This window comes from Rissa tridactyla, chromosome 10 (assembly GCF_028500815.1).
Source record: "Rissa tridactyla isolate bRisTri1 chromosome 10, bRisTri1.patW.cur.20221130, whole genome shotgun sequence".
NCBI classification, from domain to species: domain Eukaryota; kingdom Metazoa; phylum Chordata; class Aves; order Charadriiformes; family Laridae; genus Rissa; species Rissa tridactyla.
In genome coordinates, this window is record NC_071475.1 from 17,030,133 (window position 1) to 17,051,107 (window position 20,975).

Below are 20,975 nucleotides of genomic sequence, written 5' to 3' on the forward strand. Positions count from 1 at the left end.
GCACAATTCTTTTTTGAATCACAAGCAAGCAATGAGAAAACATGTACTTCAAGAGGACGTGTCAGGCTATCTTCTGGGACCACAATACAGATTCCAAGGGAGAACAACTGGCAGAGCTGGGCTTCACACATTCAGGCCAAAATGCATGCAGTGGAGCTGTGTCCGCACCGTGTATCTGGCATGGAAAGCATTCTCTCCACTTGCCTCTACAAATGCTCTGGCTGCAGAATGAGGAGATTTTGATGGGCAGTCCACAGGCAATCAGTGCAAGCACACACTGGACATCATAGCAAAACTTGTCTCCTTACAGTGAAGTAACCATAGACTGAGAGACAGGAAAGGATCACGTGAACTCCACTTCTACTCTGCAGCCAGACTAGGCTAGACGTGGATGACAATGATTCATTGGCAGCTGAACAGCTACAGGCAAAATGAATGTTTGCAACTATATAAACTGTTGCCTCAGGAGAACATGCTCCGCTCCCAGCCCAGCCAGCTGCCTGCACACCGCTGTGCAGCCACTCTCATTCACATCTATATAACTGCACTAACAGCCTTACAGAAATCAATGCATCTGAACTGCTGCTTCAAGACCTTCCCCATCAAATTCCTCCTCATTAACATCACTGAGATCTGAGTGTGGGCACCCCGAGTCTCTCAAAGAAGTGGCAATATCAAGCCCCATGAACAGCCTGCCGCATTCACCTAGGATCCACTCTTCTGCGGCACAGTGGAGTGACAGAGCAGTGTGGGCGCTCTACAGGACCACAGAGCAGTTCATCAGATAAACGAAAAGAGCACGAAGGATTCCTTCCTGAGGAACTGTGTCTCATTATTCGCTCTAGCACCACCTAGAAGTCCCAACAAAGACTAGGGTCCTGTAGGTACAGGACCTGACACTTACATTAGTAACTTTCATCCCAAAGATTCTTTCCCTGTTGTTGTAGAGAATTGCCAAATTCTGAAGCTCCTTCAGCTGCTTCCTGACTTCCCTTGCTTTGTCAGCCAACTCGTGAGCTTGGTTAACGTCTACCTGGACAGAAAATCCACATACAGTCAGCTGGAAGAGAAAAGGCAGGCATGAGGTGTGGCTCTGAAACCAATATCTGGAGACCTCAGCTTCCTAGCGTGCTCTTTGTTGCATTCAAAGGCAAGATTTTTATGCTCACCATCTCACACACACCCCCAGTCCAATTCCACTTCTGTTTAGACCACAGTGGAAGTGGTGAGGAGAAGCAATAACCACCCACCAGGTGTTAGAAAGTGCAAGTGTGATGACCACCTGCTTTTCATCTTTGTGACAATAGTTAATCCCTGAGGAGTAGAAGGAGGGAGTCTGCACCCAAATTTCTTGTTACTGAATTTATACTGTCATTAGTTACAGAATCAGTAAAATGAAAATGATAGCTCTACTAGGTCATTCAGTTTGTTTCCAAGAATTGTTTAACAACACATGTCCGGAACTTCTCTGATAACATTTCTGGTTTATTTTGGTGGTTCTGTTTTGTTTGTTTGTTTGCGTTTTTTTTGGTACATTTTTTAATCCAGTGTTAGGGTACTACCATTTTGGGAGGCTATTTCCAAGATAATGTAGGTCACTGATTACTGTCTTTCCAAGATGGCATTTTTTTTTTCTGTATTTAAGAGCTTCTGGTAAAAAATAAAATTCAAACTATTTCAGCAGAAACCAGAGATATCTCAGCCCCAAAACTCTGCTATTGTTTCAGGGTCTTTCACACGAGAAGAGTTCCCTGACTGAATGCTGTGTTTTCTCCCTTGATGGCAGCGCATCATAGGAGATGCTGCGCAGGGAACTGAGCACACAAGAAAGAAAATGAAGGTGCCTGAGCACCCCTTGGTGTTGCCCAAGCACCAAGAATCGGAATATCGTATCTTGATGAACACCTTCCCAGTGAAAAATCAGTATTTCTGCAGAGTATTGTCTTTCACACGAAAATGAAACTCTTAAGTCCAAATTCCAATAAAAAAAAATGAGGGCACAGGTTGTTGACAATTTTTGGCCCAAGAATACATTGAGCTAAAACCTCATCTGACTAAAATCTCATCTGAAATTTTTCTACCTGGCTGAGCACAAGAGCTTCAAGGCCCCCTTCTCTGGACAGTTTATTGTTAGTGGCTTAATACCTCCATCTCTTCCAGTTTGTCTTGAAAGCCATTCTGATCCATGACCTGGATTTTGCGAAATTTGTCTTCATCCTCCAGGTGCTGGAGCCGAATGGACTCAGCTTGCATAGTTATTTTCAGTGGCCAGTAACTTGCAGTCCACCTGCACTCACATGATATAACAAACAGACAAGAAAAAATAAAAAAAAAAAAGAAAAAAGAAAAGAAGAGAGAATGAAGCTTTTTGAGCATATGTTTGAAATGCTGAAAATAACAGAATGAGAAAGCCAACTCCCACCAAACAAGGAAGCTTTACAACAACAGAAACACATGTGGTTTCAACAAAACATTTTTTTTCAGCTTTTCTTGTTGATATGCAGTCCTTGTGACTAGGCTATTCAAATGGAGAGGGCTGGGGAGAAGTGGAGGGCCTTTTTAAAAGGAACAAATCCAGTATGTTGCTGAAAAGCTAGGAGACAGCAAAATAACAGTTGGCATCCAGAGGGAATGTCTGTCTTTCAATGTATTCACAAGGAACTGAAAAAAATGGGGTCAGAGTCTTGGCTTGTGGCTTTTCAGGGCTACTGAAAAAGCCAGTCTCCTGTTAAGCAGGGCAGTGTGGGGCCTGGGTAACCCAGATACAGCGAAGCCCTGGATGGTGAGGCTTCTGAGAGCGCCCTGGGGAATGCACTGCAGATATAGGAAAGGCTGCACAAAGTGGCTGCTCATGCCAAGGCGGGTTTCTTGGTTCTTGCTCAGCCGTAGCCCACCCACTACTCCATCTGGACTTGTTAGCTTGTGTGCAACGCCAGATGCAAGCGTTGCAGCGTCATGCTTGAGGTGACACCCCTCCCAGTGCCTGGGGATGGAGCAAAGTCCTACAAGTTCTGCATGTGCCAGGTTTGCCCAGTGACCACACAGCTGCATCTGTGCTAAGCTGTCCTATCGCTGAGCTTCTGTGGGTTTTTGCACTGTGCATCGCATGTTTCTAGTTTCAGGAACCTCTCTGCAGAGACTCACTCAGGTTGCAGACACACTGGACCAAGTCATATGAGAGGTGCTTACAGGGATGAGCAGACTTTAGAAGCTGTGCATAGCTGTGTTTGTGAGCTGACTCTGCTACGGGGGCATAGTCAGGCCCCAATGTAAATAACATAGCCAAGGATAAAATCAAGAGGAGACTGCATAGAAAAGAAATGCAGTAACAATAATACAGCGTTCATGTTCCTTCCTAGTCCTACGCAAACCCTGGTAGTGTTCCTACCTTGGAAGTGTTCATTCAGTTTCAGACACAGACTAAACTGGGTACTTAGAGACCTTGCAAATGTCTCCAAAAAACCAAGAGAAAAGAGCTTTAATAAGTTAAGCAGGTTAATAGCTACCAGTTTGCCTTGCCCCAGGCTAGAAGGCAGCATGAACCCACTCTTCTTCTCTATAAGCTTCATCTCAAGAATTCAGTGCTCATATAGCCTGAGAGGTACTTAAAAGTTCTGCTGGAGCCCCTGATAGACACATAGCCCACGAAGCACTGAGAGTGGTAATTGCTGCAAAGTGTCACACTTTGACAGTGGGAGAAATGCCTTGTGCTCACATGTCATTGAAATCTTCTTCGGTAAGATTGTAAAGGAATTCCTCCATGACCTTGTAATCTTCTGTGACTTCACGAATCAGCTCCTGCACAGGGTGAGAGAAAGAGACAAAAAATAGACACCTTCAGACCATACTGATTCCAACTCTCTGGTGTATACCTCATTTTCATGAGGTGCCTTTGAAGGGTGTTAGTCATACAAGCCAAATATGATGTAGGCTGCTCCTCTGCTGCGTGAACAGTGGGAATGGATTTACAACCCCTTGCTCTGCGAATGATCACGCCATCATCACCCTCTGTTCTATATGAATGAAAAGAAGTGTGACCTAGCGGATCAAGTGCCGGACCGAAATTGAGTGTTTTGGGTTATCCTCCAAGCTCTTTCCTTGGCACGGACAAGTCAGTTTACAGCTTGATGCCTTTGTTCCCCATTTGTTCACTGGAAGACAACCTACACTTCAAATAACTTTGAAATAACTCAGCACTAGAATGTACTATTAGAAGAAATACATTAACAGCAATACGAGCATTTGATAGCAGAAATATTTTCTTGAAAACAACATTCATTTTTAGAAGACAGGTATTCAGTACACAAATACAGAATGGATCATGAAGGTAGCAAAAAGCATACATAAGTCCTTCAGCAAGATTTTTAACTGCCATTTTGTTTTGCATAGATATTTAAATTCATGATATGTATATTTAAAAATCTTAGGAATTACAAAAATAGAAAGCCAAGAATCTTATGGCCTTGCATACATAGATATCCAGGCAAAAAAAACCTGGAGTTCTGCTTCTGAGACACCACACATGGCATCGACACACTTCCTCCTCACTTCCCTTGGTGCTCCCTGTCCATAGGGGAGCACATCCTACCTCCTGCACAGCCAGCTGCTCAGGGACTCCCTTCATCCACTCCCGCAGCTCAGCCAGCTCCTCAATACTGTTTGGTTTCTCATGCATTTTGCAGCTGACAGCTTTATATGCATCACAGATCTGCAGGGGGACACAGCAGAGGGAAGACCATCAAAAAGTCATTAATTGCTAACGTGCAAACTGGAAAACCTGCCGTGATCCACCCACTTCCTATTCTGAAGGTGGTCTAAAGTGATGAGTACACAGTCCTGTTCCATCTTTTTCTTTCCACAGTCTTTCTCCATCCATCTCATTTGAGCTCAAATGGAATGAGACTGCCAAAAAAAGAGGAAGAGGAACTACAGGTATGTGGTTGAAATGATGACAGTAACAGATTTAGACAACTCTCTGGCAGATGCAATTGTCTATATTCCAGTTATCCTCAGAGCAAGCAGAAGGACCTTCCACTTGTCTAGTAAGCAGATCTTTTCCATCCACCAACAGATTTTTATAAGATGGTAAGGTCTTGAAGACTTTCATCTCAAGAGACATAGCTTTCAGGCACATAATTTATTAAGTATATTTAATACTTGATTTGGTTGAGTCTGCATATCTCCCTTCTACTCAGTTTTTAAACTAATCACTCCAATGCAATCTTTAAAAGGTCCTCATTAACGTGGCTTCAATTGCTGTCTTTTGGTCATTTCACAAACACAGCAACTTCAAAAGCAGAAGGACTACAGAAGACACTGACAGATAATCTGCTGAACCAGGTAACTTACATCCTCCACCTGCAAATGGAGGTTTTCAGCCAGTATGTCCAACATGGAAGTGGCAAGCGCTTTGTATTTTTCAGACAGATTTTGCTTAACAACTTCTACGCTGACATGGAAGGGACCAATGACAATAGAACTAGGTACAGTGTTCTCCAGGTTCTCCTTTTCAGACAAGTGCATGTTTACTATACTCATCACCTCCTGGGCAGGTGGACATTGCTCTTTGTAATCTCTGTAAATAAAAACACCAAGAAAAAAAGATAATGTAGACCTTAAGATCATTTGAACATCCAAGCTGTTTGTAGGATGTCCAGACGTGTCTTCCCAAAGAATCAAGACATGAAATTAATAATATGTTTACTGTTTTTAAAACATGCATCTATTTAAACGTATACAACTTTTCACAAGCACAGACTGAGAGGCTTTCTAGATCTTACAATCAAAGATACGCCTACATAGGAAGCGAGGAGTGTTTGTATCACAGTCAAGTACATGTGTGCTAGCTTTAACTGAGCATGGGAAGCTACAGTAGGAAAGACATCCCATCTAAAGTTAATCTATTTGGGTGACCAGCCTGCACTGAAGGCTCTGCTTCAGTGTCTTCACTGCTACGGTTACCAACACCAAGCAGAGGAAGCCAGGCTGCCTGTGCCTACCTGCACTGCAGCTACACCCACGAAGCGCTGTAGACAGGCCCCCAGTTTCAGAAGATGTGTATACAAGAAGACATGTAACTGTTACGTAGCTGAGGAACATTACTGGGGAGCAATGGAAGGGAGAGACTCAAATCTACAACAGGTTTTAGAGCACAATAGGTGTGGAGTGGAATAAGAGCACAAAATATTTCAGCTGCAGAAAAGGAGTAGAAGAAAGAGATGAAAGAGGTAATAAGGCAAGAGGAGAGGGAGAGACAAAATGAAAGCACTGGTATAAACAGTGCAAGATCAAGTGGCACCTTGGGGGAGGGCAGGCACTTCAGTGCATTCTGGGAAGAGACAGGAATTTGTCAGATGGGATTTGTAAATTGGTTAAGCTGGAGTAACAAAAGAGAAAAAGGGCTTCAGTCCCACTGGTTGGAGAAAATGTGAAGCCTAAAAAGAAGAGCATTAAAGTAACAGAGGCTAAAGGACAGCATAGGTGCAAAGAGTTTTGGCAGTGAAAACAATGCATCTGAAACAAAAGAAAACATTACTTTCTACAGAATGTTATCAGCCTGAACAGATGCTATTTGAAGGAGGTCAGAGTCAAGTATGCTAACTGGATTTTCAAACAGGATGAGTCATTTTTAGGGCCATTAATATCTCCAATTACACTTACAAACACGACAGGAATGTGACTGCTGTCAGAGGCAGGAAGAAATTCTCACTGCCACCACCAATGTCCTCTAAAAGCATGGACCATTGCCCATGGCTGAAGGCTGCCTCTGATGGATGCCTGGTCTCACAACTGGGGCACAACACACACATTCATGGTCTCAGAACAGGTCCTGCATTCTCACGCACATCCACACAACACCTTCGGCAAAGGCTTGCCATTTGGGTTAGAGGTGGCTTTGTCAGAAGCCACTTACCTTAGGAAGTACTGGATGTCATTGTTATTTAGCTCTAAGAACTTCTCATATCTCTTGGCGTAGGCTTGGAGAGGGATCAGTGCCTTTTGAATGGCAGACTGCATAGCCTCACGTAGTTCTTCCACTTCTGGCTCGTGCAAGCCCACTGAGTCCAGCAAGAGCGTGTCTGTGATAAGTATGTTTTCCAAAACATACTGGAAGAGGAAGGAGAGAGGTCTTTCAGGACTAGCAGAGCTAACCATGCCTCCTCAGGAGAGGGGTGAGACAATCACTAGTGGAATCTTTGGGAAGTCATGGAGTCCATCCTTCTACATTGTGTCAGGAACTGTTTTATCAATTTTACATCGCCCCACCCCCCCGCCAGAGAAGGAGGATCTAGGGAGAGAGGTCTTTGACAGTAACAGGCGGAAGGATGCATATTTAGAAGAGATCTGCAACAGAGTGACAGCACTGGAAAAGGTGCCACTTCCTTTATGAGTCTGCTGTTACCAGCTGCCATGCATTTAAGGCAACCAGGCTTCTTAGGACGTCTCCACAGAACATGCAGCACCAAAGCAGAGATAGCAACCATGTGAAATAGCTACAGCGTCGGGGCGCTTGAAGAAATCCTGTCAGAGTAGAACTGTATCAGCACAGTGCTGTGCCTAAATTAATTTAACTGGATTCCCAACTACCTGTTTCTGCAACTCTCCCGCTCAGTACAGGCTCTATGCCAAGAGCAATGCACTGAGGAGACTTGCACAGCTTTATCGCTGTTGATACAGAAGAGTTCACCTTCTCCAGCTGTGGGACAGTATGAGTCACCAGGATTCCCTCCTCGAACAGAGAAATGAGGGACTTCTCAAAGCTCTCCACAGGGGGGCTGAAGTGAACGCCACTGCTGTCTAGCACAAGGTCTGTTACAAAGAGTGGACTCCTTTGAGGCCTGCAGTGGGAAGAGACAAGGAAGAACGGGGATGCTTTTTGAGACAATGGCACACAATTATATTGCTCTGGTGCTGATACTAAAATGGCTACTGGACAGGAAAGGAAAGCAGAGGAGAGGAGGACTGTCCCATACAGATGAAGATATGAAACACTGAGTTCTGAATTTACCACTAACGACATAAAGACATTGAGAACTCTTGTCTATCAAAGGCGAAGGAAGTGTGAATCATGACACATCAGGATCCCCAAAAATCGTAACCTGATGTTGAGAACTGGAGCTGCTTTACGTAAAAATTGTAGATGCTCTTCAAACCAGGCATTCAGCATCTCCAATATACTCTTAAAATGCACTTTCCAGAAGTTATATTCAACATCTCCCAATCTTGCACGTTACCAGCATGGCTCAGGAACAGCTGAAATCAGTGTCAAGACTTCCACTGATTTCAAGGTAAAAGGCCTCATGTGAGTGGCATTTTTTTTTTATTCTTTTCCTGTTTTCAATTTCTAAACCTTCCTTTTTGAATACCATGAAGGACAAATCCTTAAATCAATACACAATGGAAGAAAATTCTAGGCACTGTGACAACCTGAATTTTGTATTCTTTAGAGATCCCAGGCCAGATCCTACTCCTGAGGCTTAATCCAAGAATGGAATTTAACCAGCCTTGCCTCCTGATATTCTTCTTCCTGGCCTCCAGAAAAAAAAGCTAGTAATAATTATTTGCTCCCCTGAGAATGCTGGAAGTGGCTAATCTTTAGAACAGCACGTCAAAGTAGCAGACCTTGTTTCTGATGGGCTGCCTCATATCACTAACAGCAACTCGAAATCTGTACTAACAGAGCAGCCAGCTCGGTGTCATTCTTCCATACTCAAGCAAACGTGGCAGGTGGAGAACTGGGGAAACAGCCCAGCCTAAAGTTGCAGTGCAAAGCTTGCTTGCAAAAAGCAGTTAGATAGGCAATGGCACTACACTTATCTGCTCTTTCCACCCTTTTTTCCCCTCTCCCTTCCTTACCTGTAGGGACTATTGATGAGGTCATCTCCCCATTCCATGTCCTGTGAGCAATTCAGGATACCATGGCAAGCATCCAGCAAAAGCTGGGTGAAGCTGATTAGTGAGTTCTGGACCAGATACCGCAGAGAGTCCTGGAGCATTAATTTGATGCGCGTCATCAGCTTATGCAGTTTGGACATCTGGTAGACATCCCAGTGGCTCTGTTCCAGGTTGTACCAGTCTTTGCCTGCATGTCTCAGGTTGCTCTTTACTGCAGTCTTTAGAGTATGGATCCAAGTATCCTTGAGAAACATTTGAACCTAGGGCAAAAAGAAAAAGCAAACTGTGTAGCCCTCCAAGGGCTGATAGGAAGGCAGTACGGCGAGGTTAGCTGTTAGCTGGGCCTGCTGGACCTCTCTCTGCTGTGAAAGGCAACTGTTCTCTCAGAGCTGCGGCAGCTAAACAGTACCTCTCAAATCCATGCACACACACACGTGGCATCTGAACCTGGCCATACATCTCCTTCACTGAGAAAACACCTACAAAAAGAAAGCCTGGTATTAAAAAGCAGGAGCGCTCTATTCTTTCTTTTTATACACACTGTTTCCTTTTTGTTCTCTTTTCTATAAAGCACTATCCCTGGAGCTGCCTGTGTCAGGGTCCCTCATAAAGTTGTGTCGACAGTACGATGAGCGAGTAAAGGACAGAATGTTATCTTCTCTTGACAAGTGAGAAGAAAGAGGGGAAGAAGCCAAGGGCAGCGGCAGTCTGCAGTGTTTTAATTTATTAAAATACCACCAAGTGTCACTTTTGCTCCACAGGCAGCTGCTGTTTGTGCGTAATAAAACAACCTCAGTCACTGAGTGGATGACAGCACTGCCTAGCTGAAGCAGCATGGGACCGGGAAGGACCAGCACATGCCCTCTGCCACTGATTTACTGTGTAACCCTCTGCAAGCTACCCTGTGTGGCCACATTCCAGGGTGCAATGTGCTGCCCTCACTTAGAGGGCAAGAAGATCTTCTGGCGAGAGTTACCACAGAGTTGCAAATTTTTGTCCTAGTCTGTCTGCTGGCATTGCAAGCAGAGTAATTTAATTAAGTGCATAAAGAACATAGAGCATAGAAAAGCATTACCACCATGAGCGCTTCAGGAGGAATCAAAGCTCTTGTGCCTTGCAGCTGGAGGGATGAGGAAATAAAAGCAAAAAAATTGGAAACTTTTGAATGCCAACCAGGATTGTTAATCTGCATGGAGACCAGGAGGAGAAAAGAGGGGCTGTAGCCCTATGTGGCCACTTGTTCAACACATGACTAAGAGCACGGTCAGCATTGGCTGATGCTAACTAGGGGACTATGGGTCTTTCAGCCCATTCTCCCCACATCCCAATAAATTTGACATGCACATGCAAATTCCTCCCTGTCACACCCACAATGTCTCCTTTGAAAGCTCATCCATTTCCAAGGAATAGATCTTCAGCTGCTGCATCTGTCTAATACACGCAGAGAGCCCTGCTGGCTGCTCCATGTCTTGGCCCCCCATGCTTCCTCCACTCACCTGAGTGAAGGTCTGGGTTTGGATCTGTTCAAACTCCTCCAAGCAGACATGGTTGGCTAAAGTTGAATTAAACAGAGACATGGCGGCTGCCTTGTTGCACTCATCTTGCACCTGTGTAAGGAGAAGGATGACTTCTGGCCTGGTCAGGAGTGAGACAGAGTTGAAATATGCTTGTCGCTCATCAAACGGATAGTCTGGGATACAGATGAGCCCTGGCACGAAAAAAAAAGAACATGTTATTGCCTGCAACAGCCATTACAACCTCTGTTTTAGAGGAAGAGCACAGCTCTCTTTGCGACAGTGCTTGTGAAAAGGACTCTCCTCTGATGCACAGGGTGTACCATGTAGCAGTTTCAGTAGATGGCTGGATGAGAGTCTCTGTTTCGCAGCAGACTTTCTGCAGCCTCCCATTACAGGGTGAGGGACTGTCTTGGTGCCTGACCTTCCTGAGGCTTTGGCTCACGAAATTCCCATGAGAAAGAACACGGGACTTGACGAATCTTCCCACTGAAGCTTCAAGGCACAACTGAGACATCTCATCTGTGAGCAACCACTTGTGAACCACTTCAAGGCATTCCAACAGAAGATCTAAGTCCACAAAATACACACACACGCCCCTCCACCCCTTTTTACCGTGGTCGTTTTCCTCCAGTTCATAACAGTAAAAGAGCCTGAGCCCTCTTTCGCACCTGAGGTACGCCACAGCTGAGCACAGCAAGTGGAAGGTGGCCAGCCCCAGCACAGTGGCAAATGGAAGGCAGTTAAGCTAATTACACTGCCATGCATTTGGTGCCATTAAGGGAACACTTGCAGAGTTGCTGCTGCTTAGCTGATGGATGGTGATATGTAATACTGACGTAACATGAACATGCAAATATACCCTAAAAAAGAGCAGATATACTCAAAAGTCTCATATGATCTCCTGCTGCTGCCCCTTATGAGCCCTAATCATTAACATGAACCCGAGAGTTTGTACAACAGAGCATGAATCCTACCAAAGACAAGAGGTCCTATAACCAATTTAAAGTGCTTCACTGTGTCCCATACCTTTCTCTGGTACTTTCTTCTCCTCTTTGTCTGGCAGAGTGACATAAGAAAACATCTGAGGTTTGGAAGTGATGACTCTGTCAAAGCTGAGCCTGTTCATGGTGTGTTCATAGTCTAATCTCACTTCTTTCTCCAGGCAGCACATATAGTCTAACACCCTGTTACAAGACATGGAAACAATGACAATCCACAGTGTTCAAGCAGCATTATGTCTGTAGCTTTACTGCAAAACCCACCTTTCACTCCCTGCCTCCTGGATTTGCTAACCCAGAAGCTTACCTACTACTGAACGCATCAGGAGCGCTGTGCAGACAATGAAGCAGCCAGCAAAGCTCTCAACTGGACATTTAACGACAGAGGCAAGTGGGGACCTGGGACTAGGACTGCAGCCTTCCCAAGTGTCTTTTCAGATCAAAGCAAAATCTCCAGTGGGGGCGTGCAGGGGGAGAACCGTTACAGAAGCGACAGAAAAACCCCCACAAACTGAAGAAGCTAGATGGTAGTTCTGGAAAAGTTGAGCTACCTGAGCTGTCGTCCCAACTGACAAGAGCTGAGCACACCTTAAAATCAGACTCCTCAGCCAAAACATGTGTATAAGTGCTGAAACCCTTTTCTATTTGCCCTAGGAAAGCATCATCTTTCCCCTCAAGCAGGCAGAGTACTTTTCTTTATCCCTGTATTTCTGCTCACAGAGACTAATTACTCACTACTCTCTAGTTTAGGCTGGCAGACCATGCAGCCCTTCACACTTTCTTGTCTGTGAGCAGGGCAATCAGTCATGGCTGATTCCCAGTGACACCACCAATGGCTCATGATTCATCAGCCCAGGGACTCTTAAAGCATCTTCCTGATATGAACTGCATCTCAAAGAGACACTCGATTATATCCAGCTGATCTCCTCTTCTGTTTGCTTCACCCTGTGCAGATCTTCTTTTGATTTGTTTTAGCAGCTCTTAATAGGTAAAAGAGTCACCAGCAGACAACATCCAACTCTGGAGACAGCTGGTGGTCTGCAGATCAATTCAGGAATGACTGATCTGTTCCCTGAAAGCACAGGGAGACAGCAAGGTCAACCATGCCACTTCTGTCTAAACGTCTTGCTTTTGAAGGCCATTCAAGTGCATGTGTAAGCATGGCTCAGTGGATCTGCATATGAAGTACATCTACTTCATCTGGGAACGCTGACAGATCACCCATCCTGTACACGTATCCCTGGGGCTCTTGTCCTACCTACCTCTGATGACACTCTGGGCAAGAGAGTGGTGTACATGTACACAGGCTGGAAGGCACGTGAGATCCACGGTCTAGGAGTTGGATGCTCAAGATCTGCCTCCATTGCCACTGGCTTTGTAGCCCTCTGAATTCCTACAATGTTAATGGACTGAAGGCTGAGACCCCAGACATGTAATTGATGCTTTACCTCTCCTCTTTCTTCAGTCTGGGAGTATGCATAGCCAACAGCTTCATTTTCTGCAGGCTCTTCTCACTGATGCTATTTAGTCCATCTGTGGGCATGCAGTCCACATACAGGTGATAGAGTAGCAGCGCCTGCGTCTTCTTACGCAAGTTGTTGGCAAAAGCTACTCGCTGTGCAAACACCTGGGGATCTTCGGCCAGAAACAGTAGGCAAACTCGTGGCACCCAGTACTGGCATGACAACAATGGCGCTCTTCCTGGGAAATGAAAATAAAACTTACAAGAGCCTACAGGGAAAACAAAACTCAGAACAGCTTGCAATGCTTACAGCAGCTTTTTTGATGGACAATATAATTGGGCTGGCTTACTGGAGATCAAAATGAGGGACCAAAGCTGAGGACAGCAAGAGACACGGAGCATGGAATTAGGAGCATCTCCAAACTCTTTCAAGAGGGGGAGTACTTCATCTTAATCTGTCCACATTCCCCCTCAAAATGGCATTGTCCCAGAAAGACCATCATTTAACTTTTCTTGAAGGCAGGAAAGATGAGAGACAGAGAAAAAAGAAAGCTATCTCTAAAGGGAAGGCCTCAAATAGGTTGTCAAGTCAAGGTATAGAGTTCTCTCCCCTGGAGGTTTTTCCAGAGAGGTTAAACAGACATGTGTCAAGAGTGATAACAAGGGCGAGGAATTAAATGACTCCTTGATGTCCTTCCCCGCTCTATCTAGGACCAGAGTGGGTAATGGACTGGGTGTCAGAGTATATTCCAGGTCCCAAAAGGCCTTACTCAAAACACACCTTCTGGAGTTATTCCTCCATTGAGGATAGGTCTCCCTTCTTCATCCCTCACCAGCCCATTCTTATCTGTTTTATGGACCAAGTAGAGCTCTGTCTCCTTGTCGTAATCCAGAACACCAACATCAAGCCACTTGTAGATTAACTTCTGGCTTTTGGGGTCCTCTGAGAGAATCAAGGATTAAAACAGGGTTAGTCCATCCTCCTGGAGGCTACAGCAAATGGACTTTCCTAATCAGTGTGGTGACGCGATAGTTAAATCCATTTAATAGTTTGAATTTCTCTCAATCTCACAAAATTTCTGCTATGATCAACTAAATAATGAACTACAGCTTAGCATTTCCAACTGTTTGCACACACCAGACGCCTCCATTTTCCTCCTCTTACCTCCGTGGGTTCCCCGTGGGCCATCCTCCTACCTCCTGCTTCAGGTACTCCCACTCACTCTTTGCATCCATAGTCTCATATTTGGGTCCCGTATGCCCCTACTTCCTCTTTCAGCCTGTACGTGAGGACCCCTCTGCCTCCCATTTCCTTCACCCCTTGATCCAGGACCCCTCATTACCCACATGGGTCCTGTGGGGATCCCATTCTCCTTTCCCATGTGCAGCTCTAGCCCTGTGTCACCCTCCACATGAGTCCTCATTCTGCTAATTGGAAGTGGGTGTAAAACCCTGTGCCTTCTCCCCCAGTCTATTATTTCTCTGGGTCATTCCCAGGGCATCCAACTCTTCAATGTTCAGGAGGTGCTAACCAAACAGATATATATCTATATCGATATCAATATAGATACAGTTCAGGACAGCATTATAATGAAGTTGAGAATGGATGCTGTTAACGATGGGTCTGAGCTACAGGAATTTGCAGCAGTGCTGGCACTATACAGATGCCAGTGGTCTCATCTCCCCTAGGGCCTAGAGGGTCTGACTACTTCTGTGCAGAACAGTCCATTCAGCCTGGAGAGTCATGAGGTGCAGTGTGCCCCAAGCCAGCTGCAAGCAGAACTCAGCCATGACGTGCTGGCTACCCGAGGATCCTCACAGATTAGGTTTTATGCTTAGGTTTTGCAGACAGCCAAGCCTCTGGAGGATGCCCCTATATATATTGAGCAGTCAATATACATGCCAGTTCCCATGCTTTAAGGCTAGTACAGATGTGTTGATATGAGCTGCAGCCACAACTGGACACCAGTACAGCTATACCTAGTGATGCCTTCTCATTGGAAAGGCTCATCCACATCACTTAATTTGCCCCAGATTTACTACTTGGATTTTCACTGCAGTCGGAACTTGACTTCTGATCCTGCACTCGCAGTGAAATCCAGGCAAAACATACTGTGTTCAAGCTAACTAACTTCATGATGATACCTACATATCAGTAAAGCGAAATTTTGACTGTACTGACTTTCAGGCACAAAAACAGGAGGGAAAAAGGCAGAAGCTACTTCTAAAAACGTGGAAACAGTCAATCCAGGGCAGCACTGACAGCCATTGATATCCCTGGTCTCTTGGTCTGTCTGCCTGAGCCTGGTGAGAATGAGTTATTGCTTTTCTGCTATTCAGAGCTGCATTCATCAGAATCTACACGCTCCCTTCTGCTGAACGGGCCTGTAATTGTTAGCATTGCCTCATTCATTCAAGCTTTACCGTGTCCTAGTACATCATCTGTAGGTAAAAGTGCTTTTCCAGGCACTGGCTTTCTATCATGAGATCCTGGCTCCAGTCCTAGCGAGATCCACTCTTCTGGAGTTCGACAGTCATACTCGTCATTGTCAAATATCTAGAAAGCCAGGACATGAGTGAAATGAAGTCTTACTTCAGAGAAAAGAAAATACCTGATACAAAATTTCACGAGAGGAAAATCAACATACAGTTCCTAAATGGGCTATAAAAAGGGAAAACAGTCCAGATGCAAATGCTGTGCTCACCAGTCTTCTCCCAAACAGCAATACCTGTACCTCTATCTCTCTCCTAAGGAGCAGAGATCACCATCTGGAGGTGTCTCACACAATAATACTGCTGACTACTGCACCCAGAAGGAAACATGAGACAACCCTTTTTCTTCAGACATACAAATGACAGTGAGGAGCACCCCCAAGCACTATTAATTCTGTTGAAAGTTGTGGGCACCCTGCAGAAGATGCTCAGCATCTTGTAGAGATCCTTCAGGGCCCAAACCTGCTCTGAAGCATTTCCTTCTTTTATTGCTTGTTGTATCAATGATGGCTAAATGCCCTCCAATTCTCAGAAACATCCCGTGGTATAAGCAATGAGATAGATCACAAGTGTCAAACATGCTCTCTTACCTTTAACGGGAGGTAGATGGGAAAGACAGGATCTTTCTTCTCCTCAATAGTTGGCATATTGTCAAGATCGTGGTGCCTTGGCATCAGCTGATTGGAGTCTATCCCCTTGTTGGCTAAGAGCTGAGCAATATCAAAGGTGAGATAACGCCGTCTTCTCCTGTTTTGAATCAGATGGGGAAATAACCACTTAATGCACCTTTCTAGATGCATGGGCTCCCATGCCTACAACTCCGCTTTTTGATCACGCACCCCCATCAGTAAAAAAATTTTTGACCACACCCCGCATACATCTGCGGAATAGAACAGTTCCATTGAAAGGGACGTATAACGATCACCTAGTCCAATTTATAAATTATATACATGTACTACTGTTCTAATATATTATGCACATTACAGAGCATACACAAAAATAGAAATTTAAAAAGGATGAGCAAAAGATGAAATAAACACTATTAAAAAACCCAGCTTTCACCCCATCGAATTGTCTTGTGCAGTCCCTTGTGCACACCCCACTTCGGAGACTGCTGCCTTACAGGATAGTATTTTCCTACAAACTTTTGACATGTCATGTCTTGAAAGCAAAAATCCACACCCTAATCTGCTGTGTCCACTCCATAATGATGTCTAGACACTTTCTGGTTACTTACTTCTCTATCTCCATCTTCTGAGAGCATTGCCCTGGAAGCCCTTGGAAGGCAATTTGCACTTTGGGCTTAAATGATTGTACTGGGAAATCTGACTTGATGAGTTTCTCAGTGGTTGGTCCAATCACTTGCTTATCCAGGACACTTCCAAAGTCCTCGGGCATCTTGAAGGTTGTGACTATGAGCCAAAGAGAAATGCACATCTGAAACCACCAGATATCACTCTGCTTCGCATTCACACACACAGGAGGACTGTGCTGTCTCCTGGGTTGTCTGCAGAAGTCACATCACTAGATTTGTGAAAGAAATCAAGCAGACATCGAGTGGGAAACAGAAAAGAATACATTTTTTTCCTGCTGCAAGATGTCATTGTGGTTTTCCAGTATCAAAATGACAGCATAGAAGAAGCCTCCACAGAGAATTACTGTCATGCACCTTATTAGGACGTAAGGCACTGACCTGGCTCTAAGGAGCTCTGTTCTGTTCCCAGTTTTGCTACAGACTCTCTACATCATCATGGACAAGTTACTGCCTCTAGTGCACAGCTTCCGTCACTCTCAGAAAGGGGTGGGATTCCCCTGCCTCCCTGGGGTGCCCCGAGACCAAGAGTCAGTCGTAGTTGGGAGAAACTTGGTCAAGATGGTGATAAAGGGCTTATGAATATTGCAGGAGAGAACGAGCCACTCGGGTCATCTTTAAGTGGTGAAGTCCTCATTCACACCTTACTTGGGACAAACCTATCCTCAGTTTTTGCTCAAGGGAACCTCCCACTCACATCAGCAGGGGTGTGAGAAAAAATTGAGTCAAACAGCTAACAATCTCACGATTTGGCCAAATGTTTTCAACAGAAATTTGGACTAAGCAAAAAGCATACATTTCCAAGAATTGGCTGAAATTAAACCATGTCATTTACCCCATAAATAAACCAAACTGTTTACATTGCTAAACAAGCTGCAAATAATAGAACAGCAGCAAACTGGGAATTTGAAGCTTAACCTAAATTAAGTAATTGCATGCAAGCTTTAAAAAGCACTATTCCCTAGACAGAGCTATGCATTGAGCTAAAAATAGATTTTGGTGGAGGGAGAGCTTTTCATTTGATGAACTTTCACACTTTACCAAGGAGAAACTTAAGGTTCTGGCTTGTAAGGGGGTATTTTGGATGTCAAGCTTTGGACCAGTCCTTCACCCTACTCCATGTGCTTTTGCTTCCTCATGGACACAACCCCTTGATTTTAAAGCAATTGTGTAGAGCAGCCAATAATGCTGAAGCCAGGCATGGTTCAGGATGATCAGGTACCAAAAGGGTCCTCTAAGAGGTCATTCCCTTGTCCTTCTTAAACAGCCCCCGACACAGCCCTTGTAGTGTACGTTGTCTGCTGAGGGACTGAAGGAAACAGCCACTCAACTGGCTCCTCTCTTTGGAAGGGCACCCAGCCTGGAATAAATACGATCCTAAACATTTGCATTGTCCATATCAACACACATGCTTACAATAATTTCAAGGAATCCCTAAAATGCAAAGGGTTTACTATAGCTCCTTTAGCCTCATGTATATCTCTTGCTTGGGGTCCTTGCAGAATGGCCCTGATTTATATTTGTTGTCAGGGAGCACAGCTGTTCCAATTTTGTCACTTCATTGTTACAAAATCCATGGCACCATCCATTATGGCACTTTGTGCACTATCAACTATTTATGTCAATACTTAGCGTTTCATTTGCATTTACATTTCCAGCTTGATAGCTTCTTCCCCCTTGAAGAAGCAGCAGATCATAAATAGAGATCTGTCTCCACTTGTTAGGGATGAGTCTAGCTTGTCAAGATTCACTTGAGGATGCAGTCATTTGTCCTCACTCATGAAAATAACTGTCACTTCTAAGCACAGGAAGGTGGTATATATAGTTACCATCTTTCTCTAAGACTAAAGTCCTCTCACATGCACACTTTCACCCACTGCCAGCCTGCGATCCATATCCCCAAGGGTGCTCTAGGGGCCAGGAGAGTGCTGGCAAACCCTTCAACCATGCTCTGTTCCTATAGTTGAGCATCCATAATACAACAAGCTCTTGTAAGCAGGTGGGACCACAAAGACCCCTTGCATTGAGGGAGAACAAGCTGCCCTGGGGAACAGCTGGATGCAGAATGAATAAACGAAAGAGGACCACAATTTTGGCTATGGGTACCTAGATCCTGAACACAGCTCTCACGGGCAGGTCCCATTTTCACAGGAAAGGGGCATTGCTGGCTCCATACGCAATGATAACTCATGCAAATTCATATGATCTCCAGGCATATAGCCCGTGGGACCAAACTCCCATAGGCAGCAATGCAGTCTACTCTGAACCCTGGGGGCAGTGGATATATCCATTCAGCAGAAAAGGGAGAGTGGTTTTATCACCCAGTCAGATCACTTTGCTCCACCTCTAAAGTCACTTTTCACAGGACATTCAAGCAGCTCAGCACCATTCCTGGCACTGACAGCCGAATAAAAGCAGAGCACTAAGCTAGAGGCATGAGCCTAGTTCCCAGCGTCTTTGCTACAAGCAACCATTATAGTTATGGCCCCATTTCCTGCCACGTCATGTTTCCTCTCAGTATATTTACCTTTAGGGGTGTGCTGCTCGAGATCCGCCTGTTTTAGCAAAGCGTGGTACGTATGGGGGCCAGCACAAACATCCTGAAACGCAGCAAGGGAAGCATCAGAGATAACAAAGCACACTCGTAGCACGGTGAAAGAGTGGGTTACAGAGATCCAGAGGGAAAGTGAGACTGTAAGACCAACATTACCAGAGCTTTAGGGACAATTCAGACTGTGAGTAATGGTCAGAAAAGGCTCAAAGAGGCACAAATACCTGGAAACTTCAGTCCAATGCACAGAGAGGCAGGGGATTTTATCAGCAGAGCGCAGCCTGATATCAGTTTAAGATGAGGACTGGGGTCTGATTAGTCACACAGTCACTAGGATTTTACTTCCAAATATCATCTGCAGTCACAACCACATGCCTGCCCTGCTGTCCTGGCATCCTAAACCCAGGCAACATCATGACAGGTATAGCACTGGCCACTGAGGAAGGCAGGACAACTATGATCAGGAAGAGCCTTACAGCTTCATTTTGTAAGTCTCAAGGTCTTGCACAAAGGCCTCTGACCAAAATGAAGGGCTAGGACCTGGGTCAAAAGCTGTATTTCTCCATACCAGGTGCACCATAGGTCTTTCCATTTTAGAAGGACAGTGGTAGAAAATGAATTGCTCTTTGCACTTACCCTTGAGATGTTGGAGGCTCCTGGAGTGAGAACATCAGCATAAAATGTCTTTTGTCTAAAGGACGAGTATTTTTTTGGTGCCTGGTTGCAGCTATCAGGCAGCAACAAACTTCTTCCTGGACTGCAGTCCCAGCATGAAGCCTCATTGCTGGTATCGGGAGGGTTGGGGCTCACACCCAGAGAATTTGTGAAATCCTTCGTTGCTTTATCCATCTTAGGAGAACAATACTGTCATTCAACCCTGGACTTGCTAGAGCGGAAAGACATTGAGCCTGTTAAACACTATCTTTGGCACTCCTCCACACCCTCCCACCGCGCTGGATATCATTGACTTGCTAAGATGAGTGGGTAACAAGGTAGGTTCAACCCCCTGCTTCGATACCAAGTGCTGCCTTCCTGACCTGGGAGCCATTGGTCTCACGTGGGTGACTCGTTGGCTCACTAACCCTGGGGAAAGAGAGCGCTTTATTATTCCAGATGGATTTTGGAGGGGGAAAACAGGCAGTACGCACATGAAAAGCTGCTTTCCTGAAGCAGCAGGGGCTTCCCAGATCTGCAGCAGCATTCAAAAGGCTGCCAGGAGAATTTAAGTAAACTGGGACTACAAGAGAAGTGATACTTCACTCTACCCAAATCCCTTAAAACCTTGTCACACTTGACTCCAGTGGGAGAAGGCTACAGTCTAGATACCAACACAGCTACTCCCAGGTGTAAAGTCTAACTCTTTCATTTAAATAATTCAGGAGAGATGTTTAAGCATCGCCTAACGAATATTAAAATATAGCCAGAAGCTCCCCTCTCTCTCCACCTGCAGGGGATATTTTTGCTGGTGATCTCAGCTCACAAATAATTTCTACTTTTCCACCTTGGGAGACACAAGTCCAGGCAAATATCACAGCTGCTCAGCTTTATTTTATAAAAACCTTCATGCACTGAGTGATACTAATTAAGAGCAGCCCTCGGACTTCCAGCACGATGATAATGCAACCCTTGATTTTAGGCTTGTCTAAACACAGAGATGACTACTGTAACTAATTAGTACAGCTAGAGTGACACAAGCCCCTCCAGCCTGCAGACACACGCGCCGATGTAATGATGTACACATACCCGC

At 45.0% G+C, this 20,975-nt stretch overlaps 1 protein-coding gene across 1 annotated transcript in view; it reads right to left on the reverse strand.

Moving 5' to 3' along the window:
• The window catches only part of DNAH1 (dynein axonemal heavy chain 1), a 70,571-nt gene extending 50,692 nt beyond the window's left edge, over positions 1 to 19,879 (reverse strand). The window contains exons 1-17 of the mRNA XM_054216060.1: positions 19,865 to 19,879; positions 19,205 to 19,277; positions 16,603 to 16,777; positions 15,956 to 16,112; positions 15,297 to 15,429; positions 13,654 to 13,815; positions 12,859 to 13,111; positions 11,439 to 11,596; positions 10,392 to 10,603; positions 8,857 to 9,155; positions 7,688 to 7,838; positions 6,914 to 7,107; positions 5,350 to 5,575; positions 4,589 to 4,708; positions 3,716 to 3,798; positions 2,146 to 2,287; positions 905 to 1,060 (exon numbers count right to left, since the gene is read on the reverse strand). Of these exons, the coding sequence (XP_054072035.1) occupies positions 905 to 1,060; positions 2,146 to 2,287; positions 3,716 to 3,798; positions 4,589 to 4,708; positions 5,350 to 5,575; positions 6,914 to 7,107; positions 7,688 to 7,838; positions 8,857 to 9,155; positions 10,392 to 10,603; positions 11,439 to 11,596; positions 12,859 to 13,111; positions 13,654 to 13,815; positions 15,297 to 15,429; positions 15,956 to 16,112; positions 16,603 to 16,763 (2,607 nt within the window). The 5' untranslated portion in view covers positions 16,764 to 16,777; positions 19,205 to 19,277; positions 19,865 to 19,879. The remainder of the gene's footprint in view (positions 1 to 904; positions 1,061 to 2,145; positions 2,288 to 3,715; positions 3,799 to 4,588; positions 4,709 to 5,349; positions 5,576 to 6,913; positions 7,108 to 7,687; positions 7,839 to 8,856; positions 9,156 to 10,391; positions 10,604 to 11,438; positions 11,597 to 12,858; positions 13,112 to 13,653; positions 13,816 to 15,296; positions 15,430 to 15,955; positions 16,113 to 16,602; positions 16,778 to 19,204; positions 19,278 to 19,864) is intronic.
• Positions 19,880 to 20,975: the final 1,096 nt, after the last annotated feature.